This window comes from Theropithecus gelada, chromosome 17, assembly GCF_003255815.1.
Source record: "Theropithecus gelada isolate Dixy chromosome 17, Tgel_1.0, whole genome shotgun sequence".
Lineage (NCBI taxonomy): Eukaryota > Metazoa > Chordata > Mammalia > Primates > Cercopithecidae > Theropithecus > Theropithecus gelada.
In genome coordinates, this window is record NC_037685.1 from 72,672,850 (window position 1) to 72,692,277 (window position 19,428).

Here is a 19,428-nt window from a genome sequence, read left to right on the forward strand (position 1 = left end):
TTGTTGTGAGGATGAATGAAATAATGTATGAAATCACTTAGCATATACCCGGTTCACAGTAAATAATCAGTAAATGCCAGCTGCTGTTGTGATGACTATTGGAATGCAATTACATTTTTAAAGAAACATACTGGATTGAAATTGTTCGCATCATTGAATGGTTCAATATATGGGGCAGGCGTCTGACTAGAGCAACAAGAAAACCATGCAAACTCACCAGGTAGTACTGCGCTGGAAAGCAGATAGCTTTTATTTATTTAATAGTTAATGACAGTGAGAGGGGGTGATGGAACAAATGGGTATTCTCTTCTCTCCTATAGTTAATTAAAATGAAATTATGGACCTGTACAATTTCAAAATATATGGATGGACAGGATACTATTATTAATAAGATTAGCTTTTCCAATTTAAGACCAGTTTTTTCAATTCACTGGTGCCCTAAAGTTTCTGATTTTGCTATCAATGGTGAAGAGGAGTTTTTACATTATACGGTTAAAGAGAGAATGACTTCCGCTGAAGCATTTGATTTTAAACAAAGTGATATTGAGCCTATTGATAAAACAAAGGTCAGTCCAAGAGTGTGTGGGAATAAGGTACATTTTGACAGAAAAAAGAATGAGGCTTTAAAAAAAGTTGTTTTCTTTCTTTTTGTTTGTTTGTTACAGCTAAAGAAATCTCCAATCACCATTCACTTCAAATATACCACCTTGATTTTACTTTTTTTACTTTGCTTTAGGTAATTTTTGTATGAATGTTCTCAATAAAGAATTTTCTTATAAACATTTATTATTTTGAGCATTACCAGTTTGCACCTCAAAATGGAGTACTGTGAATTTTTTGAGAGATGCTAGAAGAACAGAAGAAACAATAAACTTTTAAGGCAAGACACCTTTCTCCTCCCACTCTAGCAGCAAGAAGAAGAGGACATTTGCTCTTTATTATTTAAGAGCCTTTTAAAAGTCACATGGAAAGGCAAGCACTCCAAGGATTTTTTGATTCCTTTTGACTTTGGCCAAGAAAATGAAATTATTGAGAACAGCCAACCTTTCATAAAATATTGCTGTTGGAGGGACTTTTTGGTGGGTTAAATATTATAAAATCATTGTTTTCTGGTCAATGCAGAACAGGGAGAAAATAAAAAATAATTATTGGATAGGAGCATTTTGGTGGGTTTTGCATCTTATGTCAGAATGTGACACCAAAGGCTCGGCTTGATGGGGTTGCTTTTCTTATCTTAGGTGACCAGATGATGTGTTAAGGCAAAAACAAAGTATTTTTTCCCCCTCAGGTTTTTGGAAATAGACCAAACACATAGTTCTCAAAACCACCTTCCTCTAACCCCAACCTTTGATAAAGTGCAGGCCAACTAGCTTGAGCTTCTGAACTCATCAGTGGAACATCTTTCCATGTTCAAGCCTCCCTCTGGCTGCTTTTCTGAATTCTCATTACTGAGCAAGTGTAGGAAGACCCAGGAATGCCGGAATCATCCAGTCACTGCATGGGTTCACTTCATCCGTATCTCTTTTTCAGAATACTCCTTATTCCTGTCTTATTTCAAATCCTGCTGTCATCAGGGTGATGAAGAGCACTTCTTAGACACTCGACAACATGGTGGAGGTGAAGATCTGTTGTAAAATCTGAGGGATGTCCTTGGTATCCATGGCAACGAAAGACCGACCAGCTGGTAAAGTTCTCTGCAGCCTGCCAGGATGGAAAGGGTAAGGAAGTTACCCCTGTAAATGGTGCTCCCTTCCACCTCCTGCCCTGGCAAACCACAGCCTCCTAATGGTTTCTTAGGACAGGAAGTTTTTACTTTCTCATATCTTGCTCTCTGCCTACCACTGAATTAGTTGTCATTAAGCAATGAAAGGCTTGGAAGAGCAACAAGGAAAGACACAGCAAAAGCAGGGAACTGAAAGGAAGGTCTTTTCAGTGAGAAAGCTGGCAAATTTGAAAAGAAAAAATTTTCTTCCTTTCTTTACTGCTGTTTCTTGGTATTTCATATTCTCTTGGTAGAACAGAGCCCTAGGGATTCATCTGGGATCATCTCACCTCCTGGGTCTAGTCAATATGCTGACCTCACACTGTATTTCTAATGCTTTTCCTTCCTTAGAAAACAGGCCTCTAAAAACGCTGCCGAGGCAAACCCTGAGTGGTTCTTTCTCTCTTTCTTTGCCTCTCTCTCTTTTTTTTTGGTCCACATCACACAATGTGAAATGCGATCTGGATTGTCCAATTATTGCTTCAATGACACTGAGGTTATACAGGCTTATGAAATGTTTTCCAACTCATTTTTAAGTAAATTTTAAAAAACTTATAATGGGTTTTGATTTGAATTATCCTTAAAAATAACTTGTCATTGAAGTTACGATAATTTTTTTAAATACTAATTTATCATTTGGAACAAAAGGCCATTCTAAAGGCAACAAAACTGTAAGACACAGTTCTCTTCAAAAGAACGCCTCCTTTCACTGTGCCAGGAAGTCTGGCTTTGGAATGACATTTAATAAAATTCAACCATCCTGTGTAGTATCGTATATTTGGCATGCCTGGTAAGCCAGCTAATTCTGCAACATATCTTTTGCCAGTGGATGTTGGACCATTTCCCTAGGAAACCACAAGGGTATTATTGTGCTTTCTTAAGTATTCAAACAGGATCTGTTCACTAGAAAGACAAAATAGCCATTTCATCTCAACTAGTATTTGTTGAGCTTGTTGTCTGCCTAATAGTGGGCTGATGCTGAGGAAAATCTGGGTGGAAAAGGCATAGTTTGTGTTTGAGGATGTGGAGGTTCTAAAAGATGCAAAGCGCTGACTTGTAAAAACTACGAAGAATGCAAAGTCATGTCATCAAATGACTGTAACGACGTGATATTAAGTCTGTTCTCAACCTCACTCTGCAGCCTTGCAGCAAGGCAAAGGGAACAGAAAGAGAAAAAGATGCTAGCACTTTGGATACTAAAACATTTCCAATCACAGAGTATGACAAGTAAAAGGGGTGGAATAACAAAAAGGTAGGCCCTTTGTGCTTTAGGCAGGAATTTTTTTTTTTTTTTAAGATTTACTTTCACTGGTGTTTTGTGTTTCTTACAGGTATTTTAAACACAGAAAAAAACCACGAGCTCTTTCTGTTTGTAATTCAAAAAGATAAATGTTAGTGTGCTCAAGTTATGAAAGTGTTTCCAGATCTCTCCTTTCAGATCATACCCACTGGTATTTATTGTCTGATCATAAGATTCTCTATTGAATATTCAGTATATTCAGTGTAGTATCTAACTATATGTATATTATCTTACGTTGTCACCAAGTGTTTCACCTGCCTTGTCTCTCCAGCAGTAAGAAGGGATATATGTGAGTGTGTCTATATATACACAGGCATGCATATATGTAGGCGATGTCTCTATGGGGATATAATACATATGTGTGTATATATATGTATACACATTCATACACACACACTATCTTCGATGCTAGGAAAATAGATGTTCATGATTTTTAATATGATTTGAACACAAAATGATTAGCCTGTGCTTAGGACCTTGATATAAAATGCCAAATGTATAAACTACTACCCAATTTATTAGTGAAAAATCAATGTGTCAATGATTTATTATTGGTTTAAATATAAACTAAAAAATAATTAATTTAAAATTATTATTGTTCATTCAAACAAAAGCTAGAACATATCCCCTCCACTAGATTATAAACCCCTCGAGGCTAGCAACTCTAGTTTCTGTTTTTCCTCCATCTGCCTCACTGTCCCTCATGGTGCTAAGCCTATAAAACAGCATGTGTTAGCTATTCAGTATCTCTGTACCTGCCCTTTTCTGTATGCTCAGATGACACTTACCTCGTTGCTTGATCACCTAAAGAGCCAATAAAAATGGCAAAAGCATTTACTTGAGGGTCACTTGTGAGGATTTGAGCAAACTTAGCAGGATGTATTCCATATCGTGACAGATTTGCATCACTCAAGACTATGACAAAGTACTCATCAGCTTCTTCTTTGACAATTTCCTTGATGGCATGTTCTGTCCCTTCTAACGTGTGGTCCCCACTCATGCAGAACTGAGAGTGGGCATGCATTGTCTGGAGGTAAGAGAAGTTGCACAAAAGCCATGGTGAGAAACTTCTTTTTAAACAAAGATGATTATTTTTCTATTGACCATGAGCATGCATACATACCAATTATTACCCACGTTCTAAGTTAGTTCTATTTAATTTGCATATTTGAGTGACAACAGTATACAGTGATATTTGTATCTGGCATAGAATTTCATTAGATATAGGAATCATTCCAAAACTATCACAGTGGGCACTTAGTTTTAAAATGTAAGCTTCCACTTAAAGTGAGAAAACAAGAAAATATTAAACTTGGTATCACACTGGAGGATGCAGATGACACAGGAGGAAAATAAGGAATGAGCTGAGTTTCCAATAAACAAAGTTACAATACTAAAAACGTTGTACTCATATCAATAACGATGGAGGAAATTTACTTATAATCGTGATATGTATTTTTCTATTGCAGGCTTAATTGTGTGAAATCAATTATACAAAAAACTGGGGACAGAGAGCACTCTAAAAGCGGTCATTCTGCTCACCAATGATATGATTGTATATCTAGAAAACCCTAAAATCTGATAAATGAATTCAGTAAAGTCTCAGGCTACAAAATCAATATACACGAATCAGTAACACTGCTATATGCCAACAATGACCAAGCTGAGAATCAAGTCAAGAACTCAATCTCTTTTACAATAGTTGCACACACACAAAACCCGAGGAATATACTTAACCAAGGAGGTAAAAGAGCTCTACAAGAAAAACTACAAAACACTGATGAAAGAAATCACAGATGACACAAACAAATGGAAACACATCCAATGTTCATAGATGAGGAGAATCAATATTGTGAAAATGACCATACTGCCCAAAGCAATCAACAGGTTCAATGTAATTCCCGTCAAAAAACCATCATTATTTTTCAAAGAACTAGAAAAAACAATCCTAAAATTCATGTGGAACCAAAAAAGAGCCCAGATAGCCAAAGCAATACTAAGCAAAAGCAACAAATCTGGAGGCATCACATTACAGGGCTTTAAATTATACTAAGGCTACAGTTACCAAAACAGCATGGTACTGGTATAAAAATAGGCACGACCAATGAGACAGAATAGAGAACGCAGAAATAAAGCCAAATACAGCCAATTGATCTTTGACAAAGCATACAAAAACATAAATTGAGGAAAGGACACCCTATTCAATAAATGTTGCTGGGAAAGCTGGCAAGCCACATGTAGAAGAATGAAACACTGCTGGTGGGAATGTAAATTAGTACAACCACCTCTCATACAAATCAACTTATACAAAATCAACTCAAGATAAATCAAAGACTTAAATCTTAGACCTGAAACCATAAAAATTTTAGAAGATAACACTGGGAAAACTCTTCTGGACATTGGCTTAGGCAAATAATTCATGACTAAGACCTCAAAAGCAAATGCAACAAAACAAAAATTAATAAATGGGACCTAATTAAACTAAAAACCTTCGCACAGCAAAAGAAATAATCAGCAGAGTAAACAGACAACCTACACAGTGGGAGAAAATCTTCACAAACTATGTATCTGACAAAATACTAGTATCCAGAATCTATGAGGAACTCAAACTAATCAGCAAGGAAAAAACAAACAATCCCATCAAAAAATCGGCAGATGTGAAGAGTCATTTCTCAAAAGAAGGTACAGACAACAAACATGAAAAAATGTTCAATATCACTAATAATCAGGGAAATGCAAATTAAAACCATAATGAGATACGGTGGTATCTTACACCTGCAAGAATGGCCAAAATTAAAAGGTCAAAAATTAATATATGTTGGCGTGGATTGCTGAAAAAGGAACATTTACACTGCTGGTGGGAATGTAAATTAGTACAACCACTGTGGAAAACAGTATGGAGAGGCCTTAAAAGAACTAAAGCAGGTCTACCATTCAATCCAGCAATCCCATTAATGGGTATCTACCCAAAGGAAAAGAAGTCATTATATTAATATGAAAAAGACACAGGCACACACATGTTTATAGCAGCACAATTAGCAATTGCAATGATATGGAACCAACCTAAGTGTCTGTCAACCAATGAGTGATAAAGAAAATGTGGTATATATACACCATGGAATACTACTCAGCCATAAAATTGAATAAAATAATGGCATTTGCAGCAATTTGGATGGAGCTGGAGGCCATTATTCTAAGTGAAGTAACTCAGGAATGGAAAACCAAATACTGTATGTTCTCACTTATAGGTGGGAGCTAAGCTATGAGGACACAAAGACATAAGAGTGATATAATGGACTCTGGGGACTAAGGTTGGGGAGGTTCTCAGTGGGGTGATGGATAAAAGACTACATACGGGGTACAGAGTACACTGCTCGGGTGACAGGTACACTATCTCAAAATTCACCACTAAAGAACTCATCCATATAACCAAAAACCACCTGTACCCCAAAAACTACTGAAATAAACAAACAAATTTAAAAAGGGATCATTCTTTTCCTTCTACTGCACATGTAGGGGCTGAGAAGAGCCGTATAGGACATACAAGGGAGCCTAGGTTGTAGAATCCCAATCTAATACCAAGTGCCCTAAAAATATGTAAGGAACAAATTTTAAATTTTATATGGTGGAGAAAAGGATTTTAGGCATGATGGGTGTTTTCTCCGTTCAACGCTTGAATGTTTGTGAAACAGTTTTTTTCTTTGCTGTATATCTACTGCTTCTTCAATGAATCTTTTGTCTTTACCTAATTTGATAGAAGCTTTCATAATACAGAGGCAATAAAATACATTTACCTTCAGAATTTCTAGTCTTTGCTTATTGTCCTTGGGGATTTTGTGAATTGGAACCAGGCCAATGTTGTAGCCATCTCCAGAGTGTCCAACGATGTCATACTACATGCAAGAGAACCAGAAAGTTATAAACTTTTCTCCTCAAAAGAAGAGTCATTAGATCTTTAATGTTCAACTCTTTGAACTGTTATTGTCCAAAGTTGCTCAACATATGGCCATAAAGAAATGCAGTGAGACAGATGTGTGTTTAATTCCCTAGTCTCACTATGTACATGAGAAACTCCTGTCTACTGAGAAAGGCTAGAGCGGGGAGTCAGGTGCAAGCCTTTCACAGAGTCTGGAAAAAAAGTCTGGGGTCTGAGATAAACTATAACTGGGGTGAGGTAGTTCCTTCCAACTTTGAGTTGCACATACTCTAGGTGTTGTAGAGCAATGCAGTTATTTCTTTTCATGTATGCTCCTTTTAAAATGGTGAGTTATTTGAAGGTGAGGCCACAGCTTATTTCTCTTTGAATTTCTAGAATCTAAGAGGTGCCTAGCATGTTTATTGCACAAATGCTGTAAGAGAGTTTGCAATTAAGTTGGGGCAATAAGAAGCTTTCCCCTTGCATGTGGGCTACATTCTTCTACAAATAAGCTGTTTGAAGCTGGAATGCATTCCCCCCCTCAGCAATCATGGGATAAGTGGTGGTTAGGCCATGCTAGCTGACAAAAAACAATCCATAACATCACTGAAACTGCTGTGTTTTAAATGGAAAGAAACAAAAAATTTGGTTGAAATTGTTATTATGCAAAAATAGGAAGTGAGAAGAAGGGTTTCCTGGGGAAGATGAGTCCCATTATAGATACACTGAACTTGTGCCCGGGAGGGAGATGTGGCTAGGGGTGAAGACCTAACAGTTATCCCCAGGATGGAATAAATGGAGGCCCATGTATGATGTCTAAATATGTAAAAGCTACACATCAAGCTACCAACTGTTAAATAAAATACGTTCTGTCCTCCTACTTTGATAAAATATATGTTATAATAACCTGGAAAGCTAGGGCCAAATTTCAAATACTTGGGTTCCTGGAAGTTCTGTGCTAGAACACGGTCACATGGGCTGTACTGGCCCCTGGCCCATAGCCCATGCCCTTCTTTTTTCATGGCTGGCTCTGTCCCACCTCAGGAAGGTACCTCAAATGCATGTGTGTGGACACCCAGTGCTCACATCCACACTCCATCACTCCATCATAACCAACAGTTACCCCTTGCCCACCTCTCAGACCTTGGGGTGCTCACACAATTGGCCAGTCTGTCCTAGGAAGATGGACTTAGGAAAGAGGCCCACGCAGGACCTGAAAGTCGGCTTGGGGTCATTTGATGAGGATAGTTGCGGATCCCAGGTACCAGGAGCATGATCTAGAAACAGGCTTTAAAGGCCCTTTGGCCCCATAGACACCTCGCCTCATGTGAGGGCCATGGTCAGAAGAGGCCCAGAGTGGGGCCATGGGTAGGGGTGAGATGATGGGAGATTATTCTGTGCCTGGTTTAAATATAAAAGAATAGTGAAGGAAATTTATCAATGCATTAAAAAGGTTGACAATAAATGATTTCTAATGATGTAACACATTCCATATAAGAAAAAAAAAATCATTCTTAGTATAGTTTGCTATCAATAGAGTGAAAAGGTACCAAATAAAAACTGAAACTAAAAGCAGCTCAGCTGTTAGAAATTGCTCCGGACAGGAAATTTCTGGCTTCAGCATAGGCTTGACTAAGGTCATCCATGGGTTCAGTGGTAGGATTGGCACAGATGTGGAGAGAGCTTGCATAATCCTTCCGTGCAAGCACACTCCAGGGGAGGCCCTGACTGATTTGACAATGGTCATGGCAGGAACTGTTTGTAGTCAAGAGTGGAAAGTTCTGAGAAGGTGCCAGGCAGGTTGCTTTCATTATGGGCTGGTGAAGTAATCTGTTAAACAGGATCTTACACATGAGGGAATAAGATCGGTTCCCTGACATGGGAACTAGGTTTCTTATACTGGGCTGAGGTAGGAGGGCTATGAATGTGTTTGACTCTTCCTTCCCTTTTAACTGATGGCTAGAGTTCTTTCTAATTAGATGACAGTGAATGAGACTATAGAAATCTTTGATCATATGGTCTGTCACAGGGTCAATGTAACTGGTCAAAGAGCAGTCAACAAATACAGTTTTTAGCTGGGTTTTATTAAAACAAGATGCAAGCTGATTAAAACCTTCAGAAACATTTTAGCAACCATCCATCAATCATTTGATTGAGTGACTGGTATATCTATCTACCATTTAAATATATGCCCAGGAGAAAAAAAAGTACTATACTTTTCTAGGCAAATGAGACAAAGAAAGGTGGGTTGTATGCTTCTTTTTCTTCCTTCTTCCCTTTCTTTCTTCTTTTTTTCCCTTCCTTTTTCTTTCTCATCTCTTCTTTATTTGTGGTAAGGAAAGTGCTACTTGCAGGAAGACCAGCCTTTGTGCCTGGTGAGTACCGCAAAGGCATGAGGAGACACCTAAGCGACAGGACGGAGCTTATAAAATAGTTTGCAGGCCCTGGTTTCTCATCTTCCAGATGGGCTTGAGGATTATTCTGTGCCCAAAGTCAATAAAATGCTTGGGAAGAATCTAAAGTACATCCAAATGTGGACCATTCCCTGGCGTTACTGCAGATTATATTAAGCTTCCATTACCAGCAATACTTCTCCATCAACATTATCTATTATCTGCTATCCAAGGATTCCAGCATGGTTTACAAACACTGATTTCCTAATCCTGAAAATTGTGTGGGTTAATGGAAAAGATGCATACTCTCATTCATTTCCATTCTCTAACTCCTAAATCCACCATTCACCCGATCTGGTTTCGGCGATGATCGTGAAATCCAACTTGATGGGGCCTTGAGCCTGCTTCCATGAAGGAGCCACAGGAGTCAACAAACAAGATCCTCACTGTCATTACCAAACCGCCTAACATTTACATCAGAATTTTTTCTGAGCTCAAAATTGTTATGATCATGATTTCTCCACTTTTCAGAGCATCCCTGAAAACCCTGTGCAGTCTCATGTTTAGCATTTAACATAAATATTAAGCCACAGTAGTAAAGAAAAGCCTCAACTGCAGAGGACAAATTTAGATACTTTTTTGCTTTAGAAATCTGTTTAAATGCCCCTTTGCTATATTTTCTTTTGGAAATGCTGTTCATTTAGAGAAAAGTATAACAAATAAAAACATATGCTGAAATTTTGGTCAAAGATGTGGTTTATCATCAAATAAGAATGATGATTTATAATGTTTAGAATGCTTAGGACAAAGTGCTACTAGCAATTTTATGAATAAGATTTATGTGTAAATTTCTATAGGACAGACAGCCATTTGCTGGCTTTAGGAGAGGCTATGCTTTATTATGCAGCCACATTGTAAGTAGGAACGAGACAATCATCTAAGGCTGTTTCTTGAAACTACTAGGTGTAAAATTCTCATGTTCTTCTAGAAATATAAATACACCATTCTCAGATGGTGCCACAAAAGTCAAGAGAAATGCCAGCAGAACCCTAGTGTTAGTTAGCTAATAACCTATAGCATTAGCTGGCTAACCTTTCTTCATATCATGTAAGTCAACGTGAAAAGAATGTCTTGAAAGGTCAAGGATTCTAGACTTGGCTCTGACGTTAACAAGCTTTTTGACTTAGAGAAAATCACTTAACCTCTCTAAACCTTGTTTCTACCTTGTAAACAATGATGGCTTAGAAAGTCTCTAACACTGTATGCTTGTAAATCACTTAACCTCTCTGACAATATGGGGTAATATCTGTCTTACCACCTCCCAGGGTCATTGAAAGGATAGGACAATACACTTACTGACTTTATTGTTTGTTACAGTTTATAAAGGGCTTGCATATATCTCATCTCATTTTTATTTTCTCTACAAGCTTTGGGGTAAGTGTTATCCTTATGTCACAAATGCAGAAACTGATTCTTAGAGATACTAACAGACTTTCTTAAGGTCATAGATCTAGTGTTGGTTAAACCCCAGGTTTTCTGACACTAAATCCATTTTGGTTGTTTGTGTTCATTTTTTGGTTTTCTTTTGAGACAGGGTCTTGCTCATTGCCCAGGCTGGAATGCACTGGTGTGATCACAGCTCACTGCAGCCTCAACCTCCCGGGCTCAATCAATCCTCTAATTTCAGCTTCCCAAGTAGCTGGGACCACAGGCATACGCTGCCACACCTGGCTAATTTTTGTATTTTTTTTTTTTTGTAGAGACAGTGTCTTGCTACATTGCACACGCTGGTTTTGAACTCCTGGGCTCAAGCAATAAACGCGCCGTGGCTTCCCAAAGTGCTGGGATTATAGGCATGAGCCACGGTGCCTGGCCCAGTGTTTTCACTACAGAGAAATAACGACTTCCCCAGCTGCTCTCCCCTCCCATCTCTACTTAAGTTTTTGAATGGTTGGGTTGGCCAATTTCTACATGCACAATTGAATCTATTCTGAATTCTTGTTTGAATGGACTCAGAAAAGTATGTACAACCTCCTTTGGTCCAATCTCCATGTAGCAATAAGAATTTATTCACAGCCTAAACTGATAGGATGACTGGTCTCCATTTCTAAACCTGTGAAACACTCCTGAGGTACTGGAAAGAGGTTAATTACAGATACTGAATTAAGTTCTTGATAGAAGAAATTTCCCTGGCAGCTGCTGATTTGTAAGTCATATGTTTCCATTTCCTCCTGGGAGTTAACTCAACCTTTCTGACCAAGGTATCTTTGAGAAAAGTTTGTCTATTATACCTCCCTTGGATGGGTGCCAAGGGTAGGAGAAGACAGAGTACCTTACATAAATGATACACTTGCTCCTGAATTACAGTTTAAAAAAACCAAATTGAGCAGAAATAAAATGGCTATAAGAAACAGGGATGAAACACCAACTAAGAGCCCCGAAGTGGAAGTCAGAAGTGCTGGCTTTGCACTGTAACTGTGTGACCTAGGGCAAAGCATTGAACCTCTTTGAATCTTTGTTTTCTCTTCTGTAAAAAAAGAAAAGGTTGCTGAAAATAATTTCCAAGGCCATTCTTACCCTCCCAAATTCTATATAAACTTAATGGATGTTTAAGAATTGTGATGAAAAAGCTTGCTTCTCTTAGTTTTAGGAACTAATGCCTTGTTTTCTTCTGTCAAGGGAGGAGTGAGTCATTTAAATCCGAGGATCAGTGGCACCTTTTCCAGAAAGAAAGCCCTCAGAGCCTGTGAGAAATAATCCAGTACATAACCCCTAACACAATGGCTTTCTAATTCTTCCTTTCCTTTAAAAGTTTGCTAGCAGTGGAACCCTTCCTTCAAATGAAATACTGCACCAAAGCCCAGCTGAGGAAACATCATGCACTACCTATACATGTGAAATTGCTGTAGTTGAACTGGGGATGGAGGGCGATGGGGCAAAAAGTGCTGCCTACTCACTGCCCCCGTCCACCCCCAATCCTTCAAAGGTTCTTGTTACACTGTTAGAAAACCACTGTCCTAGAATATGGTTTATATGCCTTCACAGAAACAGTAAGTTTGAGTTCCTTTTTTTTTTTTTTTTCCAAAGTGCAACTTCTGAATAATGAAATAAATCTCTTTTCTGGACCCACTATTTGAGTGCTTAGTGGAGAAATAGTTACCTAACTTTGGTATTATTGAGTACTTCGAAAAAAAAAAAAATTAAGCCATTAAGAGCCTTTGAAAAGGAGGTCTATTTCAAGATTACAGTGAAAACATTCCCAGGGGCTTGGAGAAAGCATGAGGAACAAATCGGAATGAAGGTTAAGGGAAAAAAATGCTTCTTGATGAAAAGACAACAGTTCACACAAACAGTACGATTCTACTTTTCACTTTAATTTGAAGCACCGCGTGAACACCAAGAATGAGGCTGACTACAAGAGTAGAGGAGCTTATGCTGATTACAAGCAAATGAAGTGCTACTTTTCAGTGACCTACTGTGAAGGCTATTCCCGGGAACAGCTGAATTCGGTTGGTAGAGCAATTATGAGAAATGTTAAACACTCCAAATGGCTTAGAGATGTGTCTTGCCACTGAATTACCTTTCCTTCTCAGTAATCCTTGCTCTAGGGTCCCTGTGGTTTGGCACAGGTCATGATAATGTGGAATAAAAAATGGAGGCTGACTCCAGATGAGCCTCCGGGACCTAGACTGTAATGACCCACGGCTCAGGAGCTGCACTCAAGCCAAGCAAAACACAAAGCAGACGCCAAGAGAGATGGGGAGAGCCCAGATCACAGACCAGGCCAGCGGCTTCTGAAGGTTTCAAAGCAAATACAGACTAGACACCTTTACAACGGAGGGAAAACTACAGGAAGACAACATTAAGAACTGTCTGGAACTGGGGCTGGGGAGTCTCAGATCACACTGCTGAATTCCTAATGACCCCATGTGTGATGCCATTCTGGGCTATGGAATATACATTTTTCTCTAGGAGCTCCTCAAACTGTCTTCTGTTCATGCATAATTTTCTATTTTCTGAGTACACTAAATTCTTTTGTTAGTTATTCCTATTCCCTTTGTGTCTTTCACGAATGATAAAATGGAAGTATTCAGTTGAATATGATCATATAACATAAGGATACAGAACAGAATGCATGGTACACAGGCACTGAATGTTTGTGCATCAAATATCTCTGAGAAGAGACTGATAATTCCACTAATAGTGCTTGTACTGGAGAGAGGAGCTGGGAGCTGAGAGGGGGCAGGCAGGGGCTCACTCTTCACTCTTCCTCCTTTTATACCTCTTAAACTTTCTGCTGTGTGCACCAATCACCTATATACCCCCAAACATTTATAGTCAGCCCTTTGTATATGCAGATGTGGAGCCCATGGAGAGGAAGGCCAACTGGAAGATTTCAGCATCCACAGGTTTTAGTATCTGAGAGGGATCCTGGATCCAACCCCTCATAGATACCAAGGGACGACTGTAATTATAAATAGAAATAACTCTTATAGAGTGTAAGGAGCTCCATCCTACCTCCTTCCTGCCCTGCACATTGGCCTCTGTCTCAAAAAAAAAAAAAAAAAAAAAAAAGCTGTAAGATAACTGGCCTGGACCCTCATGAGAGGGTCGTGAGAGTAACTGTCACGAAAAGCAAAAGAATGCTGTGGTAGGGGAAGTGGCTGTTCCAGACTAAAAGAGGCAAAGTAAGGTGTGAACTTTGGCTCCTAGGTGGACAGCAGGGAGAGGGGACAATTATAAAAGATACTTTTGGGACAAATGATAAAATTGAATTTGAGTTGGATATTATAAGACAGTATGGGATTACTGATAATTTTCTTAGGCATGATAATGGTATTGAAGTTGTATTAGAGAAAGTCCTTACTCTTAGGAGACATAATGAAGTATTTAGAGGTAAAGTATTAAGCGGCTTATAATTTACTTTCAAATGATTTGGGGGAGGGAGTAGAGAGAGGACTGTAAATATTTGGAGAGAAACATAGCAAGTGAGGCAACACGGTAACAATTAGTGAACTTAACTGAGGGCACGGGGGTTTTACTTTTCTTTCAATCTTTTTGTAGGTTTAAAATTTTTCAAATTAAAAAGTTGGGAAATAAAGGAGAAAGTTTAAAAATGAAACCAAACATAAAAAGGGAAAACAAATAAGAGTCCTGGGCTCTACGCTACCATCTCCTGCTAGCCTTCTGACTGCAGGGAAAATCCACCTGTCTGTGGAATGAGGACGGTGGAGTAAATGCCCTCCGAGGTGATCCCAGTTCTAAAGTCTGTGGACACGACCAGGAGTTTGCAGGAACAGGACTCACATGCCTTGCTGGGTCCACCTGGTCCCTCCAGACACTCACCCAGCTATCAATTTTTCTGACAGAGGCTCAAAGAGCCTGTTTAGTGATGCTTTAAGGTCTCTTCCTTTGGTTGGAAAGATTTTAATACACTGGTTTCTTAAGACTTTCTATGGTCTTAAATAAGGCTCTAATGTAACTGTAGTGAATGTGATGGAACTAAAACCATTAATGTGCTTCTTGTTAAGAATTTAATGGCATAAACAATGACTTCAAGGCCTGAAAAACTGATTTTATCTCGGTGTCTTGCTGCAATTTCACTTGGATTTTTCAGTCAGATGTTACTATGGTTGTCTTCTCAATATATCTGTGGTTGTGCTGATAAAGACTGAGGAAATTCTTTACACTATTGTGGCAACTGAAGAGTGTATTAGCAAAACACTGTTTTAGGGATGATACCCACAGAGGCATGTGTGAAGAAGCACGCTCTGCTCGCACATTGTTCACTGAACCTTCTATCAGAGTGAGTAGTTTTCATCCTCTCCCTCACTGGGCTGCCCAGCAGAATGCTCTACTCTTAGGAAGTGCTCAGGTCATGTTTGTAATTTCACCGAATTTAACTGACATCCAGCTGGTCATATGGCAACAGTTTGGTGTGTAACTGGCAATAAAAAAAATGAAACAACATCTTGTGAAATGCTCATTTCCTTGACATTGTTCCTTTTGTGTGTGTGACAAATCTCGTTTCATTAATAGTTCTTCCATATTATACACTTTTATAAGTGAGAACTGAATAAATGGAGATCTTTCTAGACACTCGGCTGCGTGAGATGCAATGAAATACTCAGCCTGCTGTGTGACAGTCATACCACCTCCCTGGAGGCGCCGGAACGGCTCCCTGAACACCAGCAGCCTTGCCACCTTCTTCCCTGTCTCATCCTTGACCCAGTCCTGGGGAGGGAGCTGTGTCAACCAATTTGTGGGTTAATTCCTAATGAATTTTCTTTCTAAAAACTTGGGAGAGGTAGTTTCACATGTCAGAGCAGTTCTGCTCTCAAAAATGTAGACATCCTATTTCTAACAGGAGATTTTATTCAAGCTAACTCCGAATCTGCCAATTTTAATGGTAGTATATTTGCTATGGTCTACATTGGTTTAAAATCTCCCGGTAGGCCAGGCGCGGTGGCTCCCACCTGTAATCCCAGCACTTTGGGAGGCTGAGATGGGCAGATCATGAGGTCAGGAGTTTGAGATCAGCCTGACCAACATGGTGAAGCTCTGTCTCTACTAAAAATACAAAAATTAGCCGGGCATGGTGGTGGGCATGGTGGTGGGCACCTGTAATCCCAGCTACTCAGGAGGCTGAAGCAGAAGAATCGCTTGAACCCGGGAGGTAGGGGTTGCAGTGAGCCGAGATCGCGCCATTGCACTCCAGCCTGGATGACAGAGTGAGATACTATCTAGAAACAAAACAAAACAAAACAAAACTTCCCTATAGCTCAAAGAGAGCTGAGGAACACTGAAATTCAAGATCCATAAAACAGGAAAATGGACTGATCCAAATATTGGCAACACTCAAAGGTTTTAAAACATTAGGTATGATATGGGTATTTATGCTGATACAATAGATGTCTAACTATTCTTTAGTCATCAGTGGTCCAAGTGATTTAAGAGCTATAATCTATCTCATACTAGAAAGGACCTAAAATATTTTAAAATAAACATTTTCTATAAACACATAAAGCATAAAAAAAATCAAGGAAAACTTATATCTGAAGGGAGCAAGGGTGAAGAAAAGGAAAAAGTTGAACACCGGTCTGCAAGCCTTGAGACATAACAAAGTTGTCATAGCTGGTCTTTGATTTTGGCTCTGAGCTTCCTGGCAACTAAAACCAAGAGGGAATCTTAAGCGGCTCCATGGCTTTCACTAATCACAAGGGGAGACACATTTCAGTTCTTCAAGGGAAACAAAGCTGCTCCCTACGGTGAAAGTCCATGTCTTATTTGTATTCGTGTCCTGTACTTGGACAGAGTCCGGCAACCCACAGCATTCATTAGCTGAAGCTGCCCTTCTTCCACTTAATTCTAAAAGGAATTCCTCATGTAGAGCTTCACACAAGGGGCCCTGGGAAATTCAGGGGGGCAGTATCCTTAATAATAGGCCTAAAGGAAATGAAGCGATGGGTTTCATCAATCTGTTTCTTGTTGCGTACCTCATAACACAGAGACACAACTCAGGGAAGCAATCCTGAGGTGCATGTGTGATGTCAAGCCTAATAGCAATCTAAGATCCCCCATTTCTGAAGGACATGTTTGATCTGTAATGAAATCCAGTCTGTCTATGGACTATGTGTCCTTCATGTACGTCTGCACATACAGCATTTCTCCTGATTGAACTTTTGATAATAATTCCATGGCAGGTGACTGAATTCAAGGTTGTCTGCTCTGGTAAGGGCCAGAAGTGCAGGTGCTCTCTGCGGCTGACTAAGAGAGGATTAATAGGCTCATATCAAGCAGTAACACGGCAGCACTGCGGATCCCTTCTCCACGCTCAGACTTCTGAAATGGAGGGTGTAGCACAAACTAAGAATACCAAAATGGAAACAATTGAAAAGGAAGGCTGCTTTTCTCCTGGGATAATCATCGCCATTGTTAGCTGGGGAGACACCAGTGACTGTATAACCCTTGCCCACATGGAAATGGAACGTGATAGTGAAGCTTTCAGGGTGGACTCGAACTTTGGAAGGCTGCTTGGCTAGTGATGGGACAAGAGTGGGTGGGTATGGGGAATTGGGATAAGGACAGGAGACTCTGAGGAGTCTGGGAACAGACTTTTGCTTCTAAGCAGCTCATTTTTTTCTAACATCATGGCTGCAGGATTTCTTCTGTAGTAATCAGTCTTTTAAATTATGGCATTATTTTACAATTACTCCTTCAGATAAAACAAAAGCTTCACTTTCTCTGCACTGATGAAAGAGCTGGTGAGAGGATGAAGATTTTCATTCATTCTGGATGGAGTTTGAATCTACCTATCCATCATCGTGGTCAATGACGCCTCTCATTATTCTTAGTTCATGTCATTACCTTGAACTTCTCCTCATAGTTCTCGAAGGCTTCCATGACCATACACACAGCTTCCATCGTGCGCTCGAGCCGGCCATCCATTCTGTTGAAACGGTACATGCTACCAGACACATCCACCACCAGGCGCAGACGCTTGGGTTTCTGTTGTGGGCTGCCAAGCTGAGGGAAGGAATAACAGAAAAGCCATTTGTGAACTGGCAAACTTCCCCTGGTGGCTGTCTTGGGGATCTCATAGAAGCCCCAGCGTGTCAGCCCCAAGATGGGCAGACCAGCCATAGGCTCAGCCCTGCACAAGGCTGTCCTAGCAGGTAGCAAGGCATCTATGGGTTGTATTGCAGTAAACAGAATTTCAGATTTGTGCTAATGGTTGGGGCCACATGGAAAATATTTTCCTTTGGAATATAGTCTTTTCAAAGCTCACTCTAGTAAAGTTGACTTATTTAGGTTGATGCCTTAAAAATAATATGGTGACTTAATAATCTGGAATGACATGTCATTTTCACTTCATGCCTCAGAGTCAGTAACTCTAGCAAGAGTTTGTGTTATTTTGGAGGGAAGCCCATATCAATTTTACTTGTACGTGTCGGGTAGTGACCTGAAAATTACTCTCCACATAGGCCACAAATAATGTCAGATTCCTAAAACAGAGTTATGTGATGGGGGTCTGGCAAAGAAATTAATGAAAAGATTTTAAAAACGACTTTTGTGTTTAGTAAGCCACACATCTTCTCTTCCTTCCACATTACTGAATTAGTGCTTTTCTTTTCTTGGCAGTTTGAAAGCATAAAAGTGGCATCAAATTGCTATCTAGAAACAACTGTCCATTAAGATTACAAGATTAAGTTTGATTTTAGACCCACAACTGCCAATTTGCAGATTTAAAAAAAAGTTTGTTAGTTTTGCTGACAAGAAAAAAGAAGAAGGCTGCGTGCAGGAGCTCATGCCTGTAAATTCCAGTGCTCTGGGAGGCCAAGGTGGGAGAAAGGCCAGAGGTTCAAAAGCAGCCTAGGCAACATAGCAAGAACTCATCTCTACAAAAAACACACAAATCAGCTAGGGTGGTGCTATGTGCCTGTATTCCCAGCTACTCAGCTGGGTAAGCTGAGAGGATCACTTGAGCCCAATAGTTTGAGGCCATAGTGAGCTATGATTGTGCTACTGCACTAACGCCTGGGCAACAGAGCAAGACCCTGTCTCTAGGAAAAAAAAAAAAAAAAAAAAGGAAGAAGAAAATTTCCAGATTATTCTGTTATTAAATATTTGCTGACATGTATAAAAAATAATGAGCAGAGCTAGTAATTTCAAGAAAACACGGTGGGTATTGAGAGTGTAATGGTTTGAGGCAAATTCAACATATTTCTTAAAAACTTGTTGAGTCTGCCCAAATTAAGGACACTTACACATATGCTTCCATGACTACTCACAATTTCAGATGTATCCAAACACAATTGTTGACCACAATGATTCAGTAAAGAAAGCAGCTGTTGACTCATACCAATGACACAGAAATAAGAACTCCCCAAATCACCACCAGATCCTCTCTAAATAAATATTTAAAAGGCGTGACTCTCCCTTCCCCCTACCAGTCACTGCACCCCCAGCTCTCAGTGGCTACTCAGCAATTCTGGTTACTCAGGAATACAGGCGATCACAGAGCTCACTGAGAGACTCAGTATTTCATCCTGTCACC

General features: G+C 39.6%; 1 protein-coding gene across 1 annotated transcript in view; it reads right to left on the reverse strand.

Moving 5' to 3' along the window:
• Window positions 1–229: 229 nt before the first annotated feature.
• Window positions 230–19,428, reverse strand: part of VWA8 (von Willebrand factor A domain containing 8) — a 389,692-nt gene continuing 370,493 nt past the window's right edge. The window contains exons 42-45 of the mRNA XM_025364717.1: window positions 17,739–17,897; window positions 6,857–6,955; window positions 3,851–4,089; window positions 230–1,701 (exon numbers count right to left, since the gene is read on the reverse strand). Of these exons, the coding sequence (XP_025220502.1) occupies window positions 1,593–1,701; window positions 3,851–4,089; window positions 6,857–6,955; window positions 17,739–17,897 (606 nt within the window). The 3' untranslated portion in view covers window positions 230–1,592. The remainder of the gene's footprint in view (window positions 1,702–3,850; window positions 4,090–6,856; window positions 6,956–17,738; window positions 17,898–19,428) is intronic.